General features: G+C 39.9%; 1 protein-coding gene across 1 annotated transcript in view; it reads left to right on the forward strand.

Annotated features, from left to right (window-relative positions):
* nckap1l (NCK associated protein 1 like) overlaps positions 1 to 21830 on the forward strand; it is a 104720-nt gene that overhangs the window by 57787 nt on the left and 25103 nt on the right. The window contains exons 22-28 of the mRNA XM_056734359.1: positions 3751 to 3881; positions 4046 to 4143; positions 4215 to 4308; positions 8162 to 8244; positions 15753 to 15833; positions 19899 to 19992; positions 21101 to 21217. Coding sequence (XP_056590337.1) covers positions 3751 to 3881; positions 4046 to 4143; positions 4215 to 4308; positions 8162 to 8244; positions 15753 to 15833; positions 19899 to 19992; positions 21101 to 21217 — 698 coding nt within the window. The remainder of the gene's footprint in view (positions 1 to 3750; positions 3882 to 4045; positions 4144 to 4214; positions 4309 to 8161; positions 8245 to 15752; positions 15834 to 19898; positions 19993 to 21100; positions 21218 to 21830) is intronic.

The raw sequence follows: 21830 nt of genomic DNA on the forward strand, positions 1-21830 counted from the left end.
CCGTGTTCTGTTAACTCTCATGTGTCATTCACGTTCGTGATGACGTAAGACGAATGCAAACGCACCAGGGTAAGATAGAATCAAGCTGAGACACAAACCAACGCTGCGAGGGGCGTCAGAAGAATCCTACTGAAGCACTCTGACACGCATCAAATACTACAATGTTTCCTCTACATTCTGGCTTACTTTGCAACAGCAAACAAAACCCTTATAAAGCCTTGGTGGATCTTTACTTTGATACAAACCACTGTGCATTACACACACTGTGTATAAAACAAGGCCATAATTAAAAACTAGGGATGAGCGAGTAAAGCATTATCTGTATCTGTTAACCATATGAATTATCTGTATCCGTATCTGTACTCGGACTGGGCGGGGCCTAACCAGGAAGTGGGCGGGATTTAACCCGGAAATTGGGTCGGGTTGTCTTGAGACGGGCGGGGCTTTATGTATTATGTATGTTATTTTAAGCATGCAATTGATATGGGTTGATCAGAAATTGTTACAGCAGTGACGTAAATGAAAATGATCGACATGATTTCACCAGCAGCTGATAAATGTAACCACCATCTATTCCTATTTTTTTTTTTTTTTGTATTTCTTATGGGCCAATGAGGGTCTATTTATTTATTTATTAAAATAAATAATCCAATCAGAGGCCCTTAAGCAGGTGGGACCCCTAGGCTGCAGCCTACTGAAGCCTGTTATTTAATCCGCATTTGCCTACAGACTTTATTAATCTTGCTCTCCGCGGGCTCCAAATGTTTTCAGTTCAGGACCCACCGACAGGTAATCTGTCTCATCAATGTTTAACATGTGAAAACACATTCATTCCCTTTCAGTGTTTTCTTTCTCCAAATAAGTTCTATTGCAATATTAATATACCTTATGGTAGGGCTGTACGATTAACAATCATCATCATTGTTAATATTATTCCTTTTGATATTGTAATTGCAATTGTTATTGATAAAATGTAAATATAAGTGTGCTTACATTTTTGTGTGTCAAAATTTTACACATTCAAAATCATCAAAAAATACTATGCAATAACTCGTATATCTGTTATTCGTGATGACTATAAATAGTCATGCATACTAAAAGGATAAAAAAAATTATCGAAGCACAATTAATGCGTGAATCAAGGAAGACGTGTCATTATTTGTCATGAAATTGTTTCTTCAGTGTAATGTACCACAGCCGAGTGCGCAGTTTGGGAACCCTTAGAGTTGTATTTGAAAATCACAGTGCAGTAGCCAATGGATGGACCCGAAGGGCATGTGCTCGCCCACTGTGCTAAATAGTCTATTCCCAGCGAGTTATTATATCAAATTTTTTCGTTATTTAAGTATTGGTTTCCATTTGTGGCGAGCAAAGCACGAAACAACTCAGGTTTGTGTCAAAACCCCCCGGAGGGCAGTTTATTAAAAGTGCAGTTGGGGAAAATTGGTGCAGATAATCCCTCTGGGGTTTCCGGGTGCAATCCTGAGTGCCCAAGTGCGGGAATGTGGTGTCTGTTCCTCTGCCGGTCGTTTTGTCCTCTGAGCCTGTTTCAAAAGACAGCTATAGATCACAAGCATTCATAAGGTTAGCAAGTGGTAAGGAAGTCCAACGTCTCGTTCCTTTCTCCCGTCTTTATCATGCTAGGAACGAGCTACAGGTGTTGATGACCGGCAGCTGTGAGCCGTGGTTTTGTGGTTTTCCCTGGCGACGCTGATTAGGCTCTAGGTGCCTCGTCACACATTGATTTGACATTTTGTCATTTTACCATGGTTAATTTCGTAAGGGAGGCAAAGTTTTTTATTCCATTTTACCACAAATAGCAGGTACAAGAAAATTTTCCAACGGGATAGGCCTATAGAGCCTATTCATTGACTAAGGTCAAAAGCTATGTTTTTCAACTGATACGGAATAAAAGTAGTAAGAGTATCATCTCCCATTCCCTTTAAGAGCCAGTTGTGCTGGTGCCATGGCAGATACACTATTTACATGGCGGAATTTGCAAGAGCATCTGAACAGTTCTCCAGAAAGGTCTCGCAAAACAAGACAACTCAGATTTTTTAACCTTTGTACACAATAATCTTTTACATTTTTATGCACTTATTTGTAATATTCTGCATTATTGTGTGCTGATGCAAGTCCTTCTCTGTGTGTAATAAGCAGAATGTATGCGCCCACCCCGGCTATGGGTGCATATTACTAACGTTCTCTTTAAATAACAAAAAAAACTTGAGACCAGGTTTCAGTTTGTCAGTGACGCTGTCTATGTCAGTTGCCTCAAAATAGTGGCGCGCCAACAATGCAACAAGGCCTGGAGAATAAAGACTCCCCCCTGAGATTGTGCAGCACATAATGGAGTATACGTGTGCGTTCAGAAGTGGATCTGTTTGCGTCTCAGTAAATGACACATTGCCTTCTGTGGTTCTAGCTGTCAGATCCATCCCCGCTAGGATTATATGCCATGGTGCAGATGTATCCGTGGCTGCTCTTGTATGCTATCCCCCCCAAAAGCTCTGTTCCCGTGAGTTCTGGAGAGATCGCAGAGAGGGGGTTTGGCTCCTGTTGGTAGCCCCGATCTGGCTGGGGGCAGGGCTCTTAGACTGAGGTTATGGAGACCATACATTACTCCAGAGCCCCCTCCCCACGCCAGATAGGCTGTTGGCTTTTAAGATTCCTTCTTGCCACCACCTCCCTTACAAGAAAGAGAGATCTATTTGTGTGCTTTGGGTCGCCTAGGAAAGGTCATCCAATGACCAAAAACTTATTGAGCAGGTGAATAGTTGAGGCTAACTTGGGTTAAGTCTGTTTCTTTGCTTCTCACAGGTTTACAATTTCTTCTTCTCACAGGTTTCAGATCCCTTTCCTGCAGACTTCTGAGCTCTGCTTTTCACAGGTGTCCGATATCTAGTTCTAATGGGTTTCAGGGTCCATGTTTATCAAGCCATTAAGAATTGCACACAAGACAACTGCTAAGAATCGACAATTCTTCGCTCAAAGCTTTGCTGTGCCAGAAACGGGATTTTGGATGACGACATAGGCATGGACTAATCACTAAAAAGATTTCCTGATTTAAGAATACTCGCAGATGAATTCACATTGAATGGGGAAATTCCTAAGAGGAGTTTACATTCAACACACGCTCGACAATAAAGACTTTTCATGACAATACATTATGATATAAACATTGGAAATGAAAGATAAGTGCCATAATTGTTCTATGACAATTGAGCTTATTAATGGTTGTGATGTCCGCAAATCATCATCATTGCAATGCTGAATTTTTCCTGTGGCAAGGAAACGAAGTGTCATCAAAACCATCAATTCTGCGGAAAAGGCATTGCTGCGTTGGTAATTGATAGTAAAATACAGTATTGTTAAAATATTGTTATATATTTGTTTATGACAGTATATTGTATATGGCAATGATATAGTAAAAGTCTCTGTAACGAGCAAGGAGAGACAAGAGCAGTGAGGAAACGACGCGGCGCAGCTGACACTCATTATCACGTCGTTCCCGCACGGCTTGCTCGTTACAGTCTTATTTTTTAATAGATAAAGTTTTGTATCTAAACAGAATGTGCTGTATACATATTGTTTTCATGTTATAATAAAACATTACGCAATTGCTAGTTTGGAAGTAGGAGTAAATTTCATGAATTCTCAGCATTTAAGGCTAAGATGCCACTTTGAGAAGCTTGATGAATACAAAGGTTTCCTTGGTTCTAACAGGTTGATGATCTTTTCTTCTCACAGGTTTCTGGAGGGTTTGTTGCGGCAGGCTAGCAGTGCTCTTATAGTTCACTGTCCTACCACACAGTGCTTTATAAATCAAAATATTGAGAATGAGCAGAGCTTTAACGCTGAGGAATACTCTGACATTTGTGGTAAGATAAAATTTAGAGTACTATTTTATGTTTCACATATTTATATAAAATATTTCCTAATTGTACTTTTAAAAAGAAAAACACTTTGTAAGGTATTAATTGACTTTTTGGCATACTTTGGCAAAGGTCATATTGTGATTTTACTGTGGTATATTTATCTGTAGAGTTGCGCTCTCTGAGTGAATTGATTGGCCCGTATGGACTGAAGTTTTTAAATGAAAACCTCATGTGGCACATTATATCTCAAGTTGGAGAAATGAAGGTGCATAGTTTTTTTTAATACAATACATAAATAAATAAATACACAAACAGCTAATGACATTTTCATTTCAGAAACTTGTAATTGACAACATGGATGTTTTAGTGCAAATGAGAGCAAATTATGAGAATCCTGAAGCAATGAGCGTTCTTCAGAAGAAACTGACAGGTGACGTTTTCTTCCCATTTATATTTGACATAGACAAGAACCTAATAACTATAATTCTTAAACACTGAACATGTATTATTAAAGGTTATTATTAAATAAATCCAAGGTTTAAACCTATTGTACTCTTTTAGTTCACTGTTTACACTTTGTTTACTGTAAAGTAAAACTATACTGATCAAAATTATAAACGCAAGACTTTTTCCATGTACACAAAAAATTCTCTCAAATACTGTTCACAAATCTTTCTAAATCTTTTTTAGTGAGCACTTCTCCTTTGCTGAGATTACACTCACAGGTGTGGAATATCAAGATGCTGATTAGACAGAATGATTATTCTACAGGTGTGCCTTAGGCTGGCCACCATAAAAGGCCACTGTATAATGTGCAGTTTTACTGTATGGGGGTTCGAAAGCCAATCAAAAGTAGGCCAACACATCTCCTTCACATAGAGTTGATCAGGTTGCTGATTGTGGTCTGTGGTATGTTGGTCCACTTCTCTTTAATGGCTATGCGAAGTTGCTGGATATTGGCAGGAACTGGAACACGCTGTCATATACTCCGATCTAGAGCATCCCACACATGCTCAGTGGGTGATATGTCCTGTGAGTATGCTGGCCATGCAAGAACTGTGATGTTTTCAGCTTCCAGGAATTGTGTACAGATCCTTGCAACATGGCGCCGTGCATTATAATGCTGCAACATGAGGTGATGGTCTTGGATGAATGGCACAACAATGGGCCTCAGGATCTCATGACAGTATCTCCTTGTATTCAATATGCCATTAATAAAATGCACCTGTGTTCGTTGTCCATAACATACGCCTGTCCATACCAGAACCCCACCACCACCATGGGCCACTCCATCCACAACGCTGACATCAGCAAACCGCTCACCCAAACAACGCCATACACGCTGTCTGCCATCTGTCCAGTAGAGTGAAAACCGTGATTCATCTGTGAAGAGAACACCTCTCCAAGGTGCCAGACGACTTAAGGTAGAGAAATGAAGATTCAATTCATGGGGAACAGCTCTGGTGGACGTTCCTGCAGTCAGCATACCAATTCCACGCTCCCTCAAAACTTGCGCCAACTGTGGCATTGTGCTGTGTGATAAAACTGCCCATTTTAGATTGGCCTTTTATTGTGGCCAGCCTAAGCCACAACTATGCAATAATCATGCTGTCAAATCAGCATCTTGGTACGCCACACCTGTGAGGTGGATGGATTATCTCGGCAAAGGACAACAGGTGCTCACTAACAGAGATTTAGACAGACTTGTGAACAATATTTCAGAGAAATAGGCATTTTGTGAACATAAAAAAGGTCTTAGATCTTTGAGTTCAGCTCATGAAAAATGGGGGCAAAAACAAAAGGGTTGCATTTATAATTTTGATCAGTCTATATAAGCAACATAACACTATTAACTTTATACACAATATAAAACCCAATAATTTGTGGGAAACTAACACGTTCAATCTATGTTCTCATTGCTAAAATGATTTACTGTTGCAAAGTCTATGACAGAATTGAACTTTGAACTGAAGTTGTAGAAGGTTCCCTTTCTGTCGGTCTCTCTGCGTTGCATCAAAACGACAGATGGGGTTCGCCCTTGAGAACCTATGACTTCGACTGGTTTAGAAAAAGGCCAATGAAATAGGTGAATGAAAATGGCATGCTGGACTCCGCCCCTAGATATCCGGGTATAAAAAGGAGACTCCCGTACTACGGGCAGAGGCGAAGGCGATCGAGTCCGTCCCTCTAGCCGAGATGTTCATCATCATCATCCCCAAATAAGGCGGGGGGTTGCCCCCCATCCTAGATCTGCGTACCCTGGACAGGCATCTGCACAAGCTGCCTTTCAGGATGCTCATGCAGAAGCACATCCTGGAATCTATCAGACGTCAAGATTGGTTCATGGCAATCGACCTGAAGGACGCTTACTTTCATGTCTCGATTCTTCCTCGTCATCGCCCCTTCCTACGGTTCGCTTTCGAGGGTCAGGCATATCAGTAGCGAATCCTCCCTTTCGGTCTGTCCCTGTCCCACAAGTCTTTACAAAGATCGTGGAGGCCTTCCTCACTCCCGTCAGGGACAGAGGTGTGCAGGTACTAAACTATCTCGATGACTGGCTTAGCTTGGCACACTCTTGAGATCTGTTATGTACATGCGGGGAGCTTGTGCTCCGGCACCTAGATCGGTTGGGACTACAGGTCTACCGAGAAAAGAGCAAGCTTTCTCCTGTGCGAAGCATCCTCTTTCTCGGTATGGAACTCAACTCTGTTGAACTGCCTGAACATTTCAAGCAGTCAGCGGTCCCCCTGAAACAATTTCAGAGGATCCTGGGCATGGCATCCTCGTGGACACTTCACCTGTACTTGGACTGCTCGCAGAGCTTCAGGAGCTCTGATCAGCCCTTTGTCTGTTTAGGAGGTCAGCAAAAGGGGCGGGCTGTCTCCAAACAGAGAGTAGCGCACTGGATTGTGGACGCCGTTACGACGACGTACCAATCCCAGGATCGCCTGTGCCCACTATAAGTGAGAGCTCAACCCACCCAGGGTATAGCCTCCTCGTTGGCACTGGCATAGGGCGCATCTCTGGCAGACATCTGCAGAGCTGCGAGTCCACTTCCGAGTAGAACCGATATCAGCCCGCGTCTTGCATGGTAACATGTAGGACCGGTAGCCGGCAGGGTATATGCCTGCAAAATTACCTTCCCCCCTTCCCATTGGTGGGTCAGTGTGCTACTTAGCCTCCCTCCATTCCCTCGCGAGGTGAAGAACAGGCATTCTATCCATCACTAAGCAAACACCCCCTGCGGGCAAGCTGGGCAGAGCAGCCCTGCACCTTAGGCCGGCCACCTTCTGAGTTATCCACATATAGCTCTAACCGGACATAGTGCTACCGGACGTTGTAACTCCCCCATTCAGACGGTTCCATCTGATGTATGCTTATGATTGGTTCCCACATTGGCAACCCATGACCTTCCCTAGGTGGACCTCTACCTTGCAGTTAACTTCACCAGTCCACAAATTATTACCATGAGCTCTCCCCTGACAGCATGCGGGTGTCCCCACTAGAACTCCTCCCGATGGTAGGAAGTGGTCTCTGTAGTGCGTTCCCCATTCGAGGAGTGCACTTACCCAGTGCCCATATGAGGACCGAAGTCAGTGGCTTCCCACCTATTCTAAAAAAGCTCTGGGACCCTCTGCCTACCTATCCACTGGAAGATTACAATTTCAAGAAAGCGCTCACGTCTGACACGCCCAGGGCAGTCACTGTCACTTCCCTAGAGATTGTGATACGGCACAGCATTGTGGCGTTTTTCAATAGGAACCCCATCTGTTGGTTCGACACAACGTCAACAAAGACCGACAGAAAGGGAATGTCTTGGTTACAGATGTTACCTCAGTTCCCTGATGGAGTGAATGAGACGTTGTGTGCTTCTTGCCACAAACACATGCCGACCGCTGCAGTAGTCGTGAGAGGCTCTCAGGCTCCTCAGAACTAAGGTGAATGAATGCAGCATGCCGTCTCCCTTTTATACCCAGATATCAGGGTATATATATATATATATATATATTTCATTGGCCCTTCTTCTAAACTATTCGAAGTGATAGGTTCTCAAGGGCGAACCCCATCTGTCAGTTCGACACAACGTCTCGTTCCCTCTATCAGGGAACTGAGGTTACATCCGTAACCAAGACGTTTTCTTTGGAGATGAATGAAAATAAAGAGTAGGTCAAATAAGTGTAACACTTGATGTTCTTAAGTAATAATTGGGCAATGCTCTCATTCCACTGTAAAAGCCTTTCATGACTACACTGTTACGTAAAATGAAATGTCCTTTCCTTCAGGCTGTGAGAATGTGCTGAAGAGAATGACCATTGTCGGTGTCATTCTGTCTTTTCGATCTATGGTTCAAGATGCTCTGGAAGAGGTGAATGGCTCAACTTCTCTTAAATAATGTTGAATTTTTTCAGAGGTACAAAACCAGAGTTTGAATTGCGGCGTTCATAAAAAATAGAAACTAAAAACCCAAAATATTTTTTTGTCTAATTATCACGATAAAACAAATCTCTATTGTCCGTTATTTGTCAAAATTTGATAAAACACTAAATTAAATGATGTTTTATTAACAAAGTTGGGGTGGAGCATGTGCAGATAACTAACCCGGCTGGCTCGCTATGACCAGTCTCATCAATCTGGGCCCGTATTCATGAAAAAGCGTAAATAGTTGCTCCTAGTGACAAAATTCTTAGAAATGTGTGCATTTCCTCTTCAAATTACATAAAAGATCCTAGTAAAGAAAAAAGTAAGTCATAAAGCATCTTAACCCTTAAATGAGCTTTTAAGGTCCAAAAAGGATCTATTATTTTGGAGGTTTGATATGAGACTTAAGAGTTTCTTTAGCAGCAAAGACAATGGACCAAAGTGCAAAGTGATAAGAAATGTGTTGCATCTTGTGACAATTTCCATATTACTTTAAAGGTTTATCAGATTTGTATTGTTTTTTGTGTGTTCAACTTTTGTCTATCTTGGTTTTGTTTTTCTTGTATAGCTGCTGTGATGCAATGCAAATTGTAAAAGCGCTACAAAATAAAATGACATTGAGTTGAATGACAGTTAGTGACAGTGAGTAAGATCAAGACACTGTAAGATCACATTAGATCATGCTGGGTTCATGTTTGTGACCGATCCTATTAGAGACACGCTAACATCTCCAAGACAGCGCAGAAATGCCATGGCGCTAGAAATAGAAAACTACAACATTAACATATTTAGCAACTGGAGAAATGCAGCTGTGCAGCAGAGATGATTTGGATCTGTCACAAGCTTCTATCATGATCAAACAAATAATTACAGCACTTACAGAAACTTATTGTTATAACAAATACGTTGACATTAACAGCATGGTAAAAAATATATCAAGTATATATATATATATATATATATATATATACTCCCACACACATACACACACACAAACGCACGTTTGTGTGTGTGTATGTGTGTGGGAGTACCTTAAAACAGGAAAAACTAAACGTGCAATTTCAAACTAATGACCCTATACTTAAAAGTGCTCTTATTTCCCTCTTGGCCAACCAACCAATCGTTTAAAAGACATAGCAACAGGGTCAGACCCGCATCCTCACTGATAGATGTTTTTGTCTTTTCCTTGCTCAGAGTTGCTCTCAGCTTGGTCCTGAATTGTTTTTAAGCTAACACTCCTACGTAGAAGTTTTTAAGCTAAATTAGGAGCTTTCTTAGAGGATTCATAGGGCGCTTTCTCACCTTTAGTTTGTTTCATTTGGTCCGGACCAATTTAAAAAAATTATACATTGTAGCATTTTTCAGTGGTGTGGGTTCCCTTTCACACCACACTGATTGCTTTGAACCAGTTGAAACAAACTAAAATTCAGTCACATGACAACAGGAACTTGTACATGCCGCACTTGTATGTACTGCTGGCAGAGTTTCTTTACCTTAACCTGGCACTGTTCCACAGATCTATTAAACCCCCATTCGCTGAGTTGTTTGCTAAACCATGAAAATATATTGCTGTTCGTGGGTTTTCTAAAGTTGGGATGTAATAGGAATGTGCACGAATGTTCAAATATTCAATCTGCAATAACTATACAAAAATTACAAAATGCTATTTGAATATTTGTATTTTTCATAAGAATAAAAACTGCGTCACCACAGGTATAAGTTACCGCTAAAGAACTTATATAGAAACTTTAGAGTTGTAACGTCTTATTTAATGCGTCTTCAATTCATCTGTAATGATTTTATAATAGCGTTCATAAATCTTTGTTTCACTCAGATCGCAAGCTAGTTTAAATATTTTAAGTTTACACAACGGATGCGTGTTATGCTTGGCTCACAATTAAAATGCTTAAAAACTGGTGAGACACAGAGTTTGTTAACATTAGTGGCATTAGGTACTAAAATACCATCTTAATATTAAATGATTAACAATAATTTGTTTATTACCATAACTTGTTCGGAGCGATTGTTCTTGGTAAATTCATATTCGTTCGTAAAAAATATATCAAGTAGTGCTAATTTCAACAACTTGAAACATGAATACTTGACAAAAACAATGACTTCATTAATACTATCCATAATATTATTTGTAATTAAAAAAACAATGGCAGCTGGTATAAAAGAGATCTTAAATCTATTGGTATTACATTAAATCTATTGGCAAACAATATCTGCAAGTAGATGGGAGCCAACAATCTTACCACACACTTTAACAATACCTTACAGTCTGTTTCTCTGTTTAACATTAAACAACCCATACCAACACACAAATGAGAAAGTAATGACAAATTCAATACATCAAGAATAAAACATAAAAATTACAGTACTTCATAAAAGTACTGTTTACTCTAAAACTCCAAAGTTTCCGCAGAAAGAACATCCGCTGGTGGGCTTTCTTACACAGCATCCACATGCCGTGTAAGAGTCTCAACTGTCAATTTATCACCTTTTACGGTACCAAGGTAATTAAATTGGTGTACAACCTCAACAACCTGGTCATTAACAACCACAGGAGAGATGGCCATAGGATTCTTCCTCAAATCTATAATCATCTCTTTAGTTTGAATTACAATTTTTGTGCAAAAAGGACAGTATACACCAATCGATAAAATCAGTCAGTACAGGACCATGATCCATATCCACGCTTTTTAAAAGAGAGACAATCAATGAATTATCTGATAACTTAATGATATGATGCTTCTCTTGTCGCGCCTGACACTCATTAGTATATAGCACAAATAGATGAGGTGAAAGAACACATCCTTGCAGTGACCCAGTTGAAGAAAAGAGCTCATCATATAAAACCCTGTTTACTTTCACACGTTGAGACCTATCAGTTAAAAAATCCATCAGTCAACATATCAGCCCAGAATCAATGTTTTACTCCCAACACTGTAAAATTGTCTGTAAATGCCGAAATTCTGTAGTTTTCACAGAGAAAATACGGAAAACACTGTCAAATTCTCTGGGAAATGAACAGTGAAATTGCAAAGTTTTCACAAGGAGTTATTTTTCAACTCCACAAACACTTTTATCACCTTCACTTACAGACACCGCTGTCACTTTATTTCTGTTGCACGTCTACAAAAGTTCTAATTGAAAATGAACACAGGTTTACATGTCGATGGTTTTGTTGACCAACCATTATGATGATGAGTGTTTGCTTTAGTTGTGGTCTTGACCCTTTGCTTTCCATGTGAAGAAGTCTTTGCCCAGTTTTGATATCTGTGTGGGGAAACAGACACTGAAACAGCAGGGTAAAAAGTTCAGAAAAAGCTAACGCATTAACTTCTTTAGATTTGAGAAGAAGTACATGTTTGAGAGTTTAAGTAGTTCTTTAATGTTATTTGTTGTCCACATCTATGATATTTTATGAGATAAAATAATATACTGAATATCTTCAACGGCAAATCTGATACATGATAAACGTTCTAGCACACATCAAGAATATAACAGTTTGTCTCAACAATGGTGACAACAGAAAAAAAAAAACTTAAGATAAACGCAATGCATTCTGGGTATCATCAAAGCACAAAACTCATCAATGACGCCCAGCATGCATTGCGGCTGTAAGCTTTTCATTTGTTAGTCACCACTGTTGAGATTCATACTCTGATTCTTGATTTATGAGTCAAAGACCAAATGCAAGCTTTTTAACGGTTCAAATACTTTTTATATTGACAATTGCAGGAAATGTGAATTTTAAAAGTAAATCCATTGAGACATTTGTAACAAAAAAACATTAAGTAATTAAACAACATCCCAGAAAAAGCTTTTGAAAATATCTAAACACATTTTCATTTGATGTGATTTGCTACAAAACTATGTTTTATATAAAACAATGTCATAGCAGCCCAAAGATAACTGGAAACTTATTTATGACGGCTGACAGACGCCAACTAAAGCAAACCCTGATCACAAAAACGGTGACTTTAAATAAACCAATAAAGCATCAAGTCATGGCTGTTATGCTGCAGTCCCTGTGAAGCAGAAGTGATGATCGTCTTCAGTATTCTGACTTATTTACAAGATGAATAGTGGGTGTGGCTCATGTTTTCTACTGTAAATTGATTGGATTAATTAAAAAAGGATTTTCCTGTAATTTTACGGTAGTTTGCTGGCAACCACAGCTGCCGGTATTTTTCCGTAAAAACTACAGAATTTGTATTTTCTCTTTTCTTTTCTGATATTAAATGTTTTGTGGGTCATCACTATGCTGAGGAGTGGAGTCTGTGTTTAACTCAAGGTCAGCAATGAGATGCTGATGTCATGCTGCATGTTGCTTTGTTTAAAAGTGACTTTGATGTTTTAATAAAGAATTACAAAGAAATAAATTAAGTAAATATTATGTTTTCACTTTTATGCATTTGGACCAAGTTTTCGTTGTATATAAAGAAATGCTGTTGATATAAAATAATAAGTTCATTCACAGCTTGAAGTTTGTGCCCTGAAGTTTTAAACTGCAAGATTGTTTATGTTCTTTTCCTGTATTTTTTACAGAATTTTACTGGCAACCACAGCTGCTGGTATTTTTCCGTAAAAATTGCGGAACATTTTTTACAGTGTATTTAACCTTTCTGCTAGAATATGAGGCTGGGTACAATTAAAAGCAGATGAAAAATCAAAAAAAACGAATCGCGCAAAAGTTTTTTTACCCTCAAGATTTAAAAGAGTACTAATCGCGTCGTTGAGCCACCTACCATGCATGTATGCAAACTGAAACGGATCTAAATTGTCCTGTACCATGGTCAAAAGAGTATCCTTAACAACCCTCTCAAATGTTTGCAAATGTCTGCTACGTGCCTGTACTCATTTAAAAATTGTGGTAAATTATTCTTAGGCACAGGTACAATATTAGATTCTTTCCATAGGCGAGGAACCTTATGAAGGTGCAATGACATATTCAAATTGAAACCAAAGTTATCTGCTAATTGTTCTGCACAATTCTTAATAATGCTGCCTGCAATACCATCAGGGCCTGGACTTTTCCTCTCTTTAACACCCCAAAAAAGTTTTAAAACTATATCCTTATTAACATTTACACTATTTTGCTCATAGGAAACATTTTTAAAACCTGCCACTTCCTGACCAAAATCTTGAACATTAAAACAATTATAGAAAACGTTCAAATAGGGTCGTAGGGAACAGATAAAAGTTTGATGTCGGGTGTACACAAGGTCTCCCTAGCGACCATTGTGTTACACCAGTTTTTGTTCACATAAAGAGATAATCCTCAACCAAGTGATTTACCTGTCACAGCTGAGTCTCTGTCCAAACAACAGGGTTTTACAAAGCCATCAATTTCCAAATCGGAATGAGAATCATGTTCCTTAAACCATGTAGAAGCAAGAAGGCTTGCACTGCTAAACTTTTTAAGGAATTTAACATTCGGGGATCAAGTACTTAGGAAAAAATCCAAGATTTTTTTTAATATTCTGTCTCTATCAATTAAAATAAACCCACCATTGAAAGATAGACCCTTCACTACTTTTTAAGCAGTCAAACTTACAAAATCAGCAGGGGATCAAATCATTATTTCCCTCACTGTTTATAACTGAGTATCATCTGCATAGCAGTGGAACCTGATTCCATGTTTTCTAATAATATTGCCAAGGGGCAGCATGCTTATAGAGAATAGCAAAGGCCCTATAACCGATCCTTGGGGCAATTCATAATTTACTTGTTACATTTGATGATTCCACATTTAAATAGATAAAATTGATATCTATCAGATAAGTAAAACCACTGTAGCATCGTAATCCCTGTCCCTGAATTTAATTTTCTATATACATGCTTCCTTTGTATGGTATTTTTAAGAGTTATAATGTCTCATACCATTGTTTTGCAGACGATACTCTGTGTTACGTCCCCTTGCACTCAAAAAAGGGGTTTTAATCTGCAGTGTGTGTTCAATTGTTTGAAGGATGTGAAAGTGTTGTTGTCTGCCAACTCCCTACAGTTAAATGAGTCTATGACCAAGGTTTTAATTTTTGGCCTTCTGGCTTCTATAGAGGTTGTTGCTAGTAAATTGAGTGATCTATATGACAATCTTCATTCACATGCGAGAAATGTGGATATTATCTTTTACTCTGCTTTGTCTTTTGATAAACAGATCAATTCAGTGGTTAGAGTTGTTTTTATCAGCTGAGAGACATGGAGTCTGTTTTACATGCTTTATTTCATTGAAACTGGATTACTGTAGTTTTATATTTGGGTGTTTCACAGTCTCAATTGTCTCGTCATTTCACTGGTCATATCATCAAGTGTTTTCGATTTATTTGTATGGTTACCAAGTGGTAAAAATCTGCGAATCTATCTCTAGTATTCGAGGTAATTGTTCTTCCATGTTGATGGCGAGTTATACAGTTGACTTCCACAGTGCGCAGTGCATAAGTTATAAGATGGTGATTGGTGGAATCGTCACTTTGATGTACAAAAGAATGCTGTACCTCAATAAATGCCACTGCTTGTGCATAATTTGCATTATCTACGTGCATACTAAAACCTCGGATGATCAATACTTTATCAGCATTAACCAACAGGTTCAATAAGAAGTCTGGACACTCTTTTAAAAAAACAGTGTAGGGCCCGGGGGGCTCTACACACATTAGCCAATGCGAGTGATAGTAAGGATTTTTCACTTTTATTTAGAAGAGTTATGTTCAACACAAGCACTTCAATTGTGTTAAATCTGTGCTCCTTTCTCTGAGTTATAGTTATAAAGTCTCTATAGATCGTTGAGACTCCTCCACCTCTGCCAACCAGATGGGGCTCTTTCATAAAACAGAAGCATGGTGGGGTAGACTCCTTTAGATTGAAAGGATTCATTTAGCAAGCAGAGGATATCAACCTTGGCTTTGATCATTTCATTTAAAATAACTGCCTTTGAATTAAGTGATTGGATTTTAAGTAGCCTGAACTTTAGGAGTTGGTTTTGCTCATTTATCACATTGTCGTCTTGTGATTAAATTATTATTTTGCTTTACTATTCAGGGAACAGACACTGTCTCTAAGCATTTAAATACAGAAACTCTTTTAACAGTTGAGTCGGAGGGCCACAATAGACTATGGTTAAAGTTCTGACTTACTAATCAAATAGTCCCTAGGCTGCTCCCAGAAAAGATCCCAATTATTAACAAACAGCAGTTTCTGTTCAAAATGACATTACCTATCGATTAAGCAGAAAAAGTCTACTGAAGGAAATTAAATTAAATGATTATCAACATTTATATGAAATTTATTGCGTGTAATATGATCAAATTACTGTGATTTGTATTAATTATGTATTATTAACTATATGGAGTACATATTGCTCCCTATTTTTGTCATTTTACAAAGTTTCTTGATTTGGAGGAAACACAAAATATAATGGTCATCTTTCATCTTTTCTTACTGTAGATTATGGGCAAGCACTGCCATTTTCTAATGAGACCCATCAAATGTCTAAAGGACTCAAGTTACACTGACACTGACATCAAGGTAAGTCAGTTTATGTATCCACTACTGCAGCTCAGCAAGCAACACAAAGGATAAAAGTCACTTTTGAAGAAAATTAATCTGCCAAATGCACTTATTTAACTGGGTTTAGTAAATAAAAGTGATTTTCAAAAGTCCCAGAGCAACAAGTCTGGTTCTATAGGGTGCTTTTTTATAGCTGCCTTGCAACAATGCACAATGTAAAGATCCATATTGTGGAACAAACAGACAATGAGTTTGATTTGGTTTGGAGCTGCAGTCTGCTGTAATGGTCTTTCAGGACAATTGAGAGAGGGGATCTTCCTCGGCACCATGTTCTGTGGGGACAGCAGGAATAGGTGAGTGATATGGTTTTAGGAGGAACACGTGAAATGAAGGGAGACTGCAACATGCTACCTGAGAGATGGGAGATAATTAAGGGAATGTAAGATCTCGGATGGGTTGCGTCTCCAGAGCAAGTGAACACTGGATTAGGGGCGATTGGAGTCGGAGTGATTGCAGTTCTCCGCTGAGCCAGAATATGAATGAATTTGTATTGTCACTGTATGCACACAGTTAGATTGGTTTAGCAGCTATTCTTCAAGTACAACAGCAAATAGCAGTGTAAACAAACAGTATTAACATTATAGACGAACGCAACAACATATACAATTGAGCAGTATGAAAAATAGTACAAGTGAAATGTTTAACCAGTATGAACAAAAGAAGCAGTTGTAGGTAGTAGTGCAATAATAATATAGTTCTGCTAACAGTTGGCAAGAGCCAATTTCATACAGCTCAAGAATGTCTGGACCTCCAGAGAACTGTCCTTGACCACCAAGATCCGATTGTTCAACTCCATTGTTAAGTCGGTCTTGCTGTATGGAGCAAAGACATGGAGGACAACTAAGACCACCATAGAAAAGTCCAGACCTTCACGAAAAATTGCCAAAAGGATTATCCAGATATGCTGGCCCGACACCATCAGTAACGCAGAGATGGGCTACAACTGGAGTCAGTTAGAAAAAATGGCCCAGGACAGGGGACTCGGGAGAGCTGTTGTTGCCGGCCCATACCCTTGCAGGGGTGACGGGCATAAACTAACTTAACTAACAGTTGACAAACAGCAGTAAAGCATTATATCATGGTAAGAGCATTGCGTTAACAACGCAAGGTTGTGGGTTCGATTCCAGGGGATTGCAAATACCTATGCATAAATCTATAGGATAATGCAATTGTGACGAGTCACCCGGTGCACAATCAGCGTTGTCATGGAGACGGAGGAAACTAATGAGGCGCACCTGTGAAGTGGATTACTGCCGTGGAAGAGCCACCTGTGGTCCCGATGGGAGAACAGCTGTCCCCCCTCCAGAAAAAAGATCTCCAGGCCCTGGTCAGTCAGATCCGAGACATATTCTCGGAAAAACCCAGGCAGACTCGGATAATCCACCATGAGGTACGGACACCAACTGGAGTCATCATCAGACAGCAGCCCTACCGGGTACCAGAGACTCGTTAGCTGGCTATAGAGGAGGAGGTCTCTCGGATGCAAGCACTTGGGGTAATAGAGCCATCCCGCAGCCCCTGGTCCAGTCCCATTGTGATGGTCCCGAAACCAGACGGCATTCTCTGCTTTTGCAATGACTTCCGTCGACTCAATGAGGGATCCAGTAAGCTCACCCCAGCAGAAAGCCGATATGCCATGGTGGAAAGGGAGGCCCTGGCCATAAAGTGGACAGTCCTGGAGCTGCGCTATTGTCTCCTGGGATGGACGTTTACACTCGTTACTGACCACGCACCACTCCGGTGGATGTCCAAGGCTAAGAATACCAACGCCAGGGTGACAAGGTGGTTCCTTACGCACCAGGACTTCCACTTTACCGTAGTACATCGGACCGGGACCTCCCACAGGAACGCAGACGGTCTGTCGAGGATCTGGTCAGGATGTACAATCCGGTCAGGTAACACTCACCCCTCCCCACACATCTTTCCATCTCCCCACAGGACGATCCAGAGGAACAGGACGACCCCAAGGACCAGGTCGACGCTTTGGGGGGGGGGAGTGTGACGAGTCACCCGGTGCACAATCAGCGTTGTCATGGAGACGGAGGAAACTAACGAGGCGCACCTGCCGATCGTTAAACGCCGCACTCACAGCGGCTACAAAAGCAGGAAGAAGTCTGAGGAAGAGGAGCCAGATCGCCCCAACCAGAGGTGAAGCTAAACTGTATCATTTGTGTTTCCAGGCTCAAAGAAGTAAAAAACGGATCGGCAAGTACGCATACGTGGACATTGGAAGCTGCAGACATGATCCCGGCTGGCCAACTAACACATATACCCACTAAGCGTTTACCCTGGCAGAAGATCCTCTGAGGCTCGACGAAGCTCCACGACTTCCTACTTTTCCTCCATCTTCCCACCGGGAAAACATTAAAAGTAACCTCTGGGGCCATTTATTATCAATCTTGCGTATGTGTCGTTGCTCTACCTGTCACAGCAATGTAAGTCGCTTTGGGTAAAAGCGTCTGCCAAATGCATAAATGTAAATGTAACCAAAAGAGACGTTAGTGTAGTAGCAGCAAGCTACAATAAAGTGAGGTAGTGCATTTGTATACATGATTATAAAAATGATGTTGTGTGTAAATACAGTATGTGAACGGAACATACTGGCAGGTAATGTGGATGCTAGTTATGTTTTAGGTTCAGCACGATTTAGAGCAGCCACTGGAGACGACACGCTGAAGCGCCCTTCTGTCCTCTGCAGTATAGCAGAGATACCATGTTGAGATGCAGATTGTCATGATACTCTGTAGAGAACAGCGTTCGAAGATTACTAGCAGTTTGTTTGGCAGTCCGGATTTTTTCAATGCCCTCAGGAAGAACAACATCTGCTGTGCCTTTTTCCACTTGTGCAATGACATTTGTGGTCCAGGTGAGGTCCTCTGTAATGTGGACTCCTAGGAAACGGATGAGAACTCTCTCAACTCTCTCTCCCCTGATGAAAACTGGAGCACTATTCTCTTTATGGGATTTCCTCAAATCAATGATAAGAGCTTTTGTTTTCTCATTGTTTAGAGACAGATTGTTCTCCAAGCCAGTTCCCCAGATGATATGCCTGATTCTATATTGTCCATGATCAGCCCCACTATGCTTGTGTCATCTGCAAACTATGATGTTGTTGTAAGATGCAGAAATACAGTCGTGGGTTAAGAGGGAGTACAGGATGGGACTAAGCATGCTCCGAGTGATGGAGGAGGGTGTGCAGGTGTGAATTGTGTAGCTCCTGGAACAGATCTACAGCTGCTGGATTTGTGCTGTTATGGTCCGGTCTTCATTCATTCACTTAGTAGATAACATCAGCAGGTGAGTATATATGAATTTGAGTCACCTGTAACTGGAGCTAGGATGACAGTTATGATTGATTCTTGTTTAACAGAAGGAGAACGACACATTAAAACATTAAGGAGGTAAGTATGCTGATAGAGTTTCAGGTGATGGTGGATGATAGTAAGTGCACCATAAAATAGAAAACAGGTTGCAGGTAAGCCACAGGAGTATCGTTTTGAGTCCTGAACTATAAGGGAGACCCGAAAATTTGGCAGAGTGACTGGTAAATACTTAAATGGTTCTTGTAGAGGTGCAGCAATGGATTTCTGGTGCAGGTGATGACTTATATGGATTGGGTGGGCTTGGGAGTGTTGACTGAGCCTGGTGTTGCCATGACATACATAGATAGAGTCGTAACAATAATAATATCTAAAAAAATGTATAGTAATGTTTATTATCTTAAATTTTATAATAGAATAAACAATACATGATATTATAAGATGTACATAAGCAATACTACTTTGTCTCTCCTTTTTTTCATTGTTTATCCATAGCTCTTAAGCATGCATGTCAAAATTGATGTACAGTACATTAGTGATAGTAATTTCTGTTGAAAGTGTTGTTTTAATTGGAATGCTGTATTCATGAAAACTGTACATGAGCAACAATTGGCAAATTCATGTATACTGAGTGTCTATGACAACATGTCTCTCTGTCTTATATTGAAATGGGCTAAAACATACAAATCCTTTTTGATCACAGGTGGCACTGGATGTGTATGAGATGGCATCTGCGGCTGGATTGTCATGTGACATCGACCCTGCACTGGTTGCAGCTATTGCAAACATGCTGACAGGTGACATCCTGACAAACGATGCTCTGGAACAATAATAATGCAATATCGCTCGAGTAGGAGTGCATGTAGTGTTCTTTTATCTTCATGGCTGTGATTAGGCCAGAGTATATAAGTATCATTTAAACATCAGTTTAACGGCAAAAGTTTCTAGATAAATCAGAAGCAATGTCGGAGTGACTTTCTTCCGCCACAAATCCAAGCCCAGCAAACCTCCGCAACCGAGTCTAAACAATCACTTCTTTTAAATTTGCGCTGTGCCGAGAGAGATTTTGAAAAGACCGAGAATGTGTTAATCCCATTTCTATTATCTTTATTGAAACCCTCGGGTCCCGCGCTGTAACATTTTAAACAATGAGTGCAGAGCGATGTGAGTAAATTTCTAGAGACACTGACAACGTTCCAATAATCATGGTGTATGTACTCTACCTAGTGCCAATTTTCCAATATTGAAGTTTGCGCAGTTGAGATTTAGATCTCATTCATCGTACAGTAGTAGCCTAGTTTGGGTTCACAACGAGATCAATCTTTGCTAGGAGAAAGATATGCCTGTAAGCTTATTTACTGTTTGTAACCGTTCATATTACGTGCTAACATAATATTGATTCTTGGAAGTTAAACTGTGATCGATATAATGATAATGAAAGAAAGTCATATCGCTTCACATGTACACCCATGTGCAGATCGCAGTTCATGCGTTTATATGTAGGGTATAACAAACAGATTAATGTGCAGTTAGTAATTTCATGTCTTGTTATTGTATGTTTATTGTATGGTAGTTTTACAAAAAAAAGAGAAAGCTTCACAGAAATAAACATCCTGGAAAGGATAAACTGCTTCGTGTGTTTGATTGCTAGCAATCTAACTTCTTCAGAGTAGCGCAGTTGCGAGGACAGTATAGTCCCAGATATTTTAGTGGCGGAGTGATACAAACAGTCAGTGAAGCAGTTCAACGGTCAGTTCCCTTGACGATCCTGGGGGAATATCTCACGGCTATCAGATTCGAGAACAGGAGAGAATTGATGTATAATATGATATAATATGCATAATTCATGTCATTTTCACTTTCTGTGAGATCTATCATGCCATTATGTGTTCCTCTCTATATCAGACAACACGTCCATTGAGGATGAGTTTAAAATCAGCTGCCTGCTTCTGGTCTATATAGCTGTGTCTCTACCCACCCTTTGTCAAGACCCAAACTCATTCTACAGGCGAGAACATGGAGGTAAGATTGAAATAATCTCAATCAGGTGTAGAGATGAGATGTACGATCATGGGCAGTTTTAACTTGATCTTGTGCAACTTTATGCACATTGACTTCAAGACACTTTTTTTCAGCTGTGGACACTTTTTTCTAAACACTCATATGAAATCTCCTTTTTCCATTCACCTTTTTTCCCTTATCAATCTAAAAGGCAACGTGATAAACTGAAGTGAATGTTCAATGCAATGACGCGCTGGAATAAAAACAGTGGATCCATATGAAGAGTTTCATACCGCCTGCGAACATTTGCACCTGGAAAAAAACAATTTTTTTTTTTTTAAACAACACATTTTGTGTTCGAATCAACAAATCGACAGATCAACAAATAAAATTGACATATAATGTGTTCACGGAAGGGCAATATTTCAAACACATGTAATTAAAATACAAATACTATATGAACTCTCAACATGCACAGGGCTCCTGGGCGGGTAAACACGGAATATTTGGTTTGTTGAATGTAATTCATTTTGATGTCACCATCTTGGCGATCAGTGTTTCCTAGAGTTTCAATTCAAGTTTATTTATATAGCGCTTTTCACAATGTGTATTGTTTCAAAGCAGCTTTACAGGG

Source organism: Triplophysa dalaica, chromosome 21, assembly GCF_015846415.1.
Source record: "Triplophysa dalaica isolate WHDGS20190420 chromosome 21, ASM1584641v1, whole genome shotgun sequence".
NCBI lineage: Eukaryota > Metazoa > Chordata > Actinopteri > Cypriniformes > Nemacheilidae > Triplophysa > Triplophysa dalaica.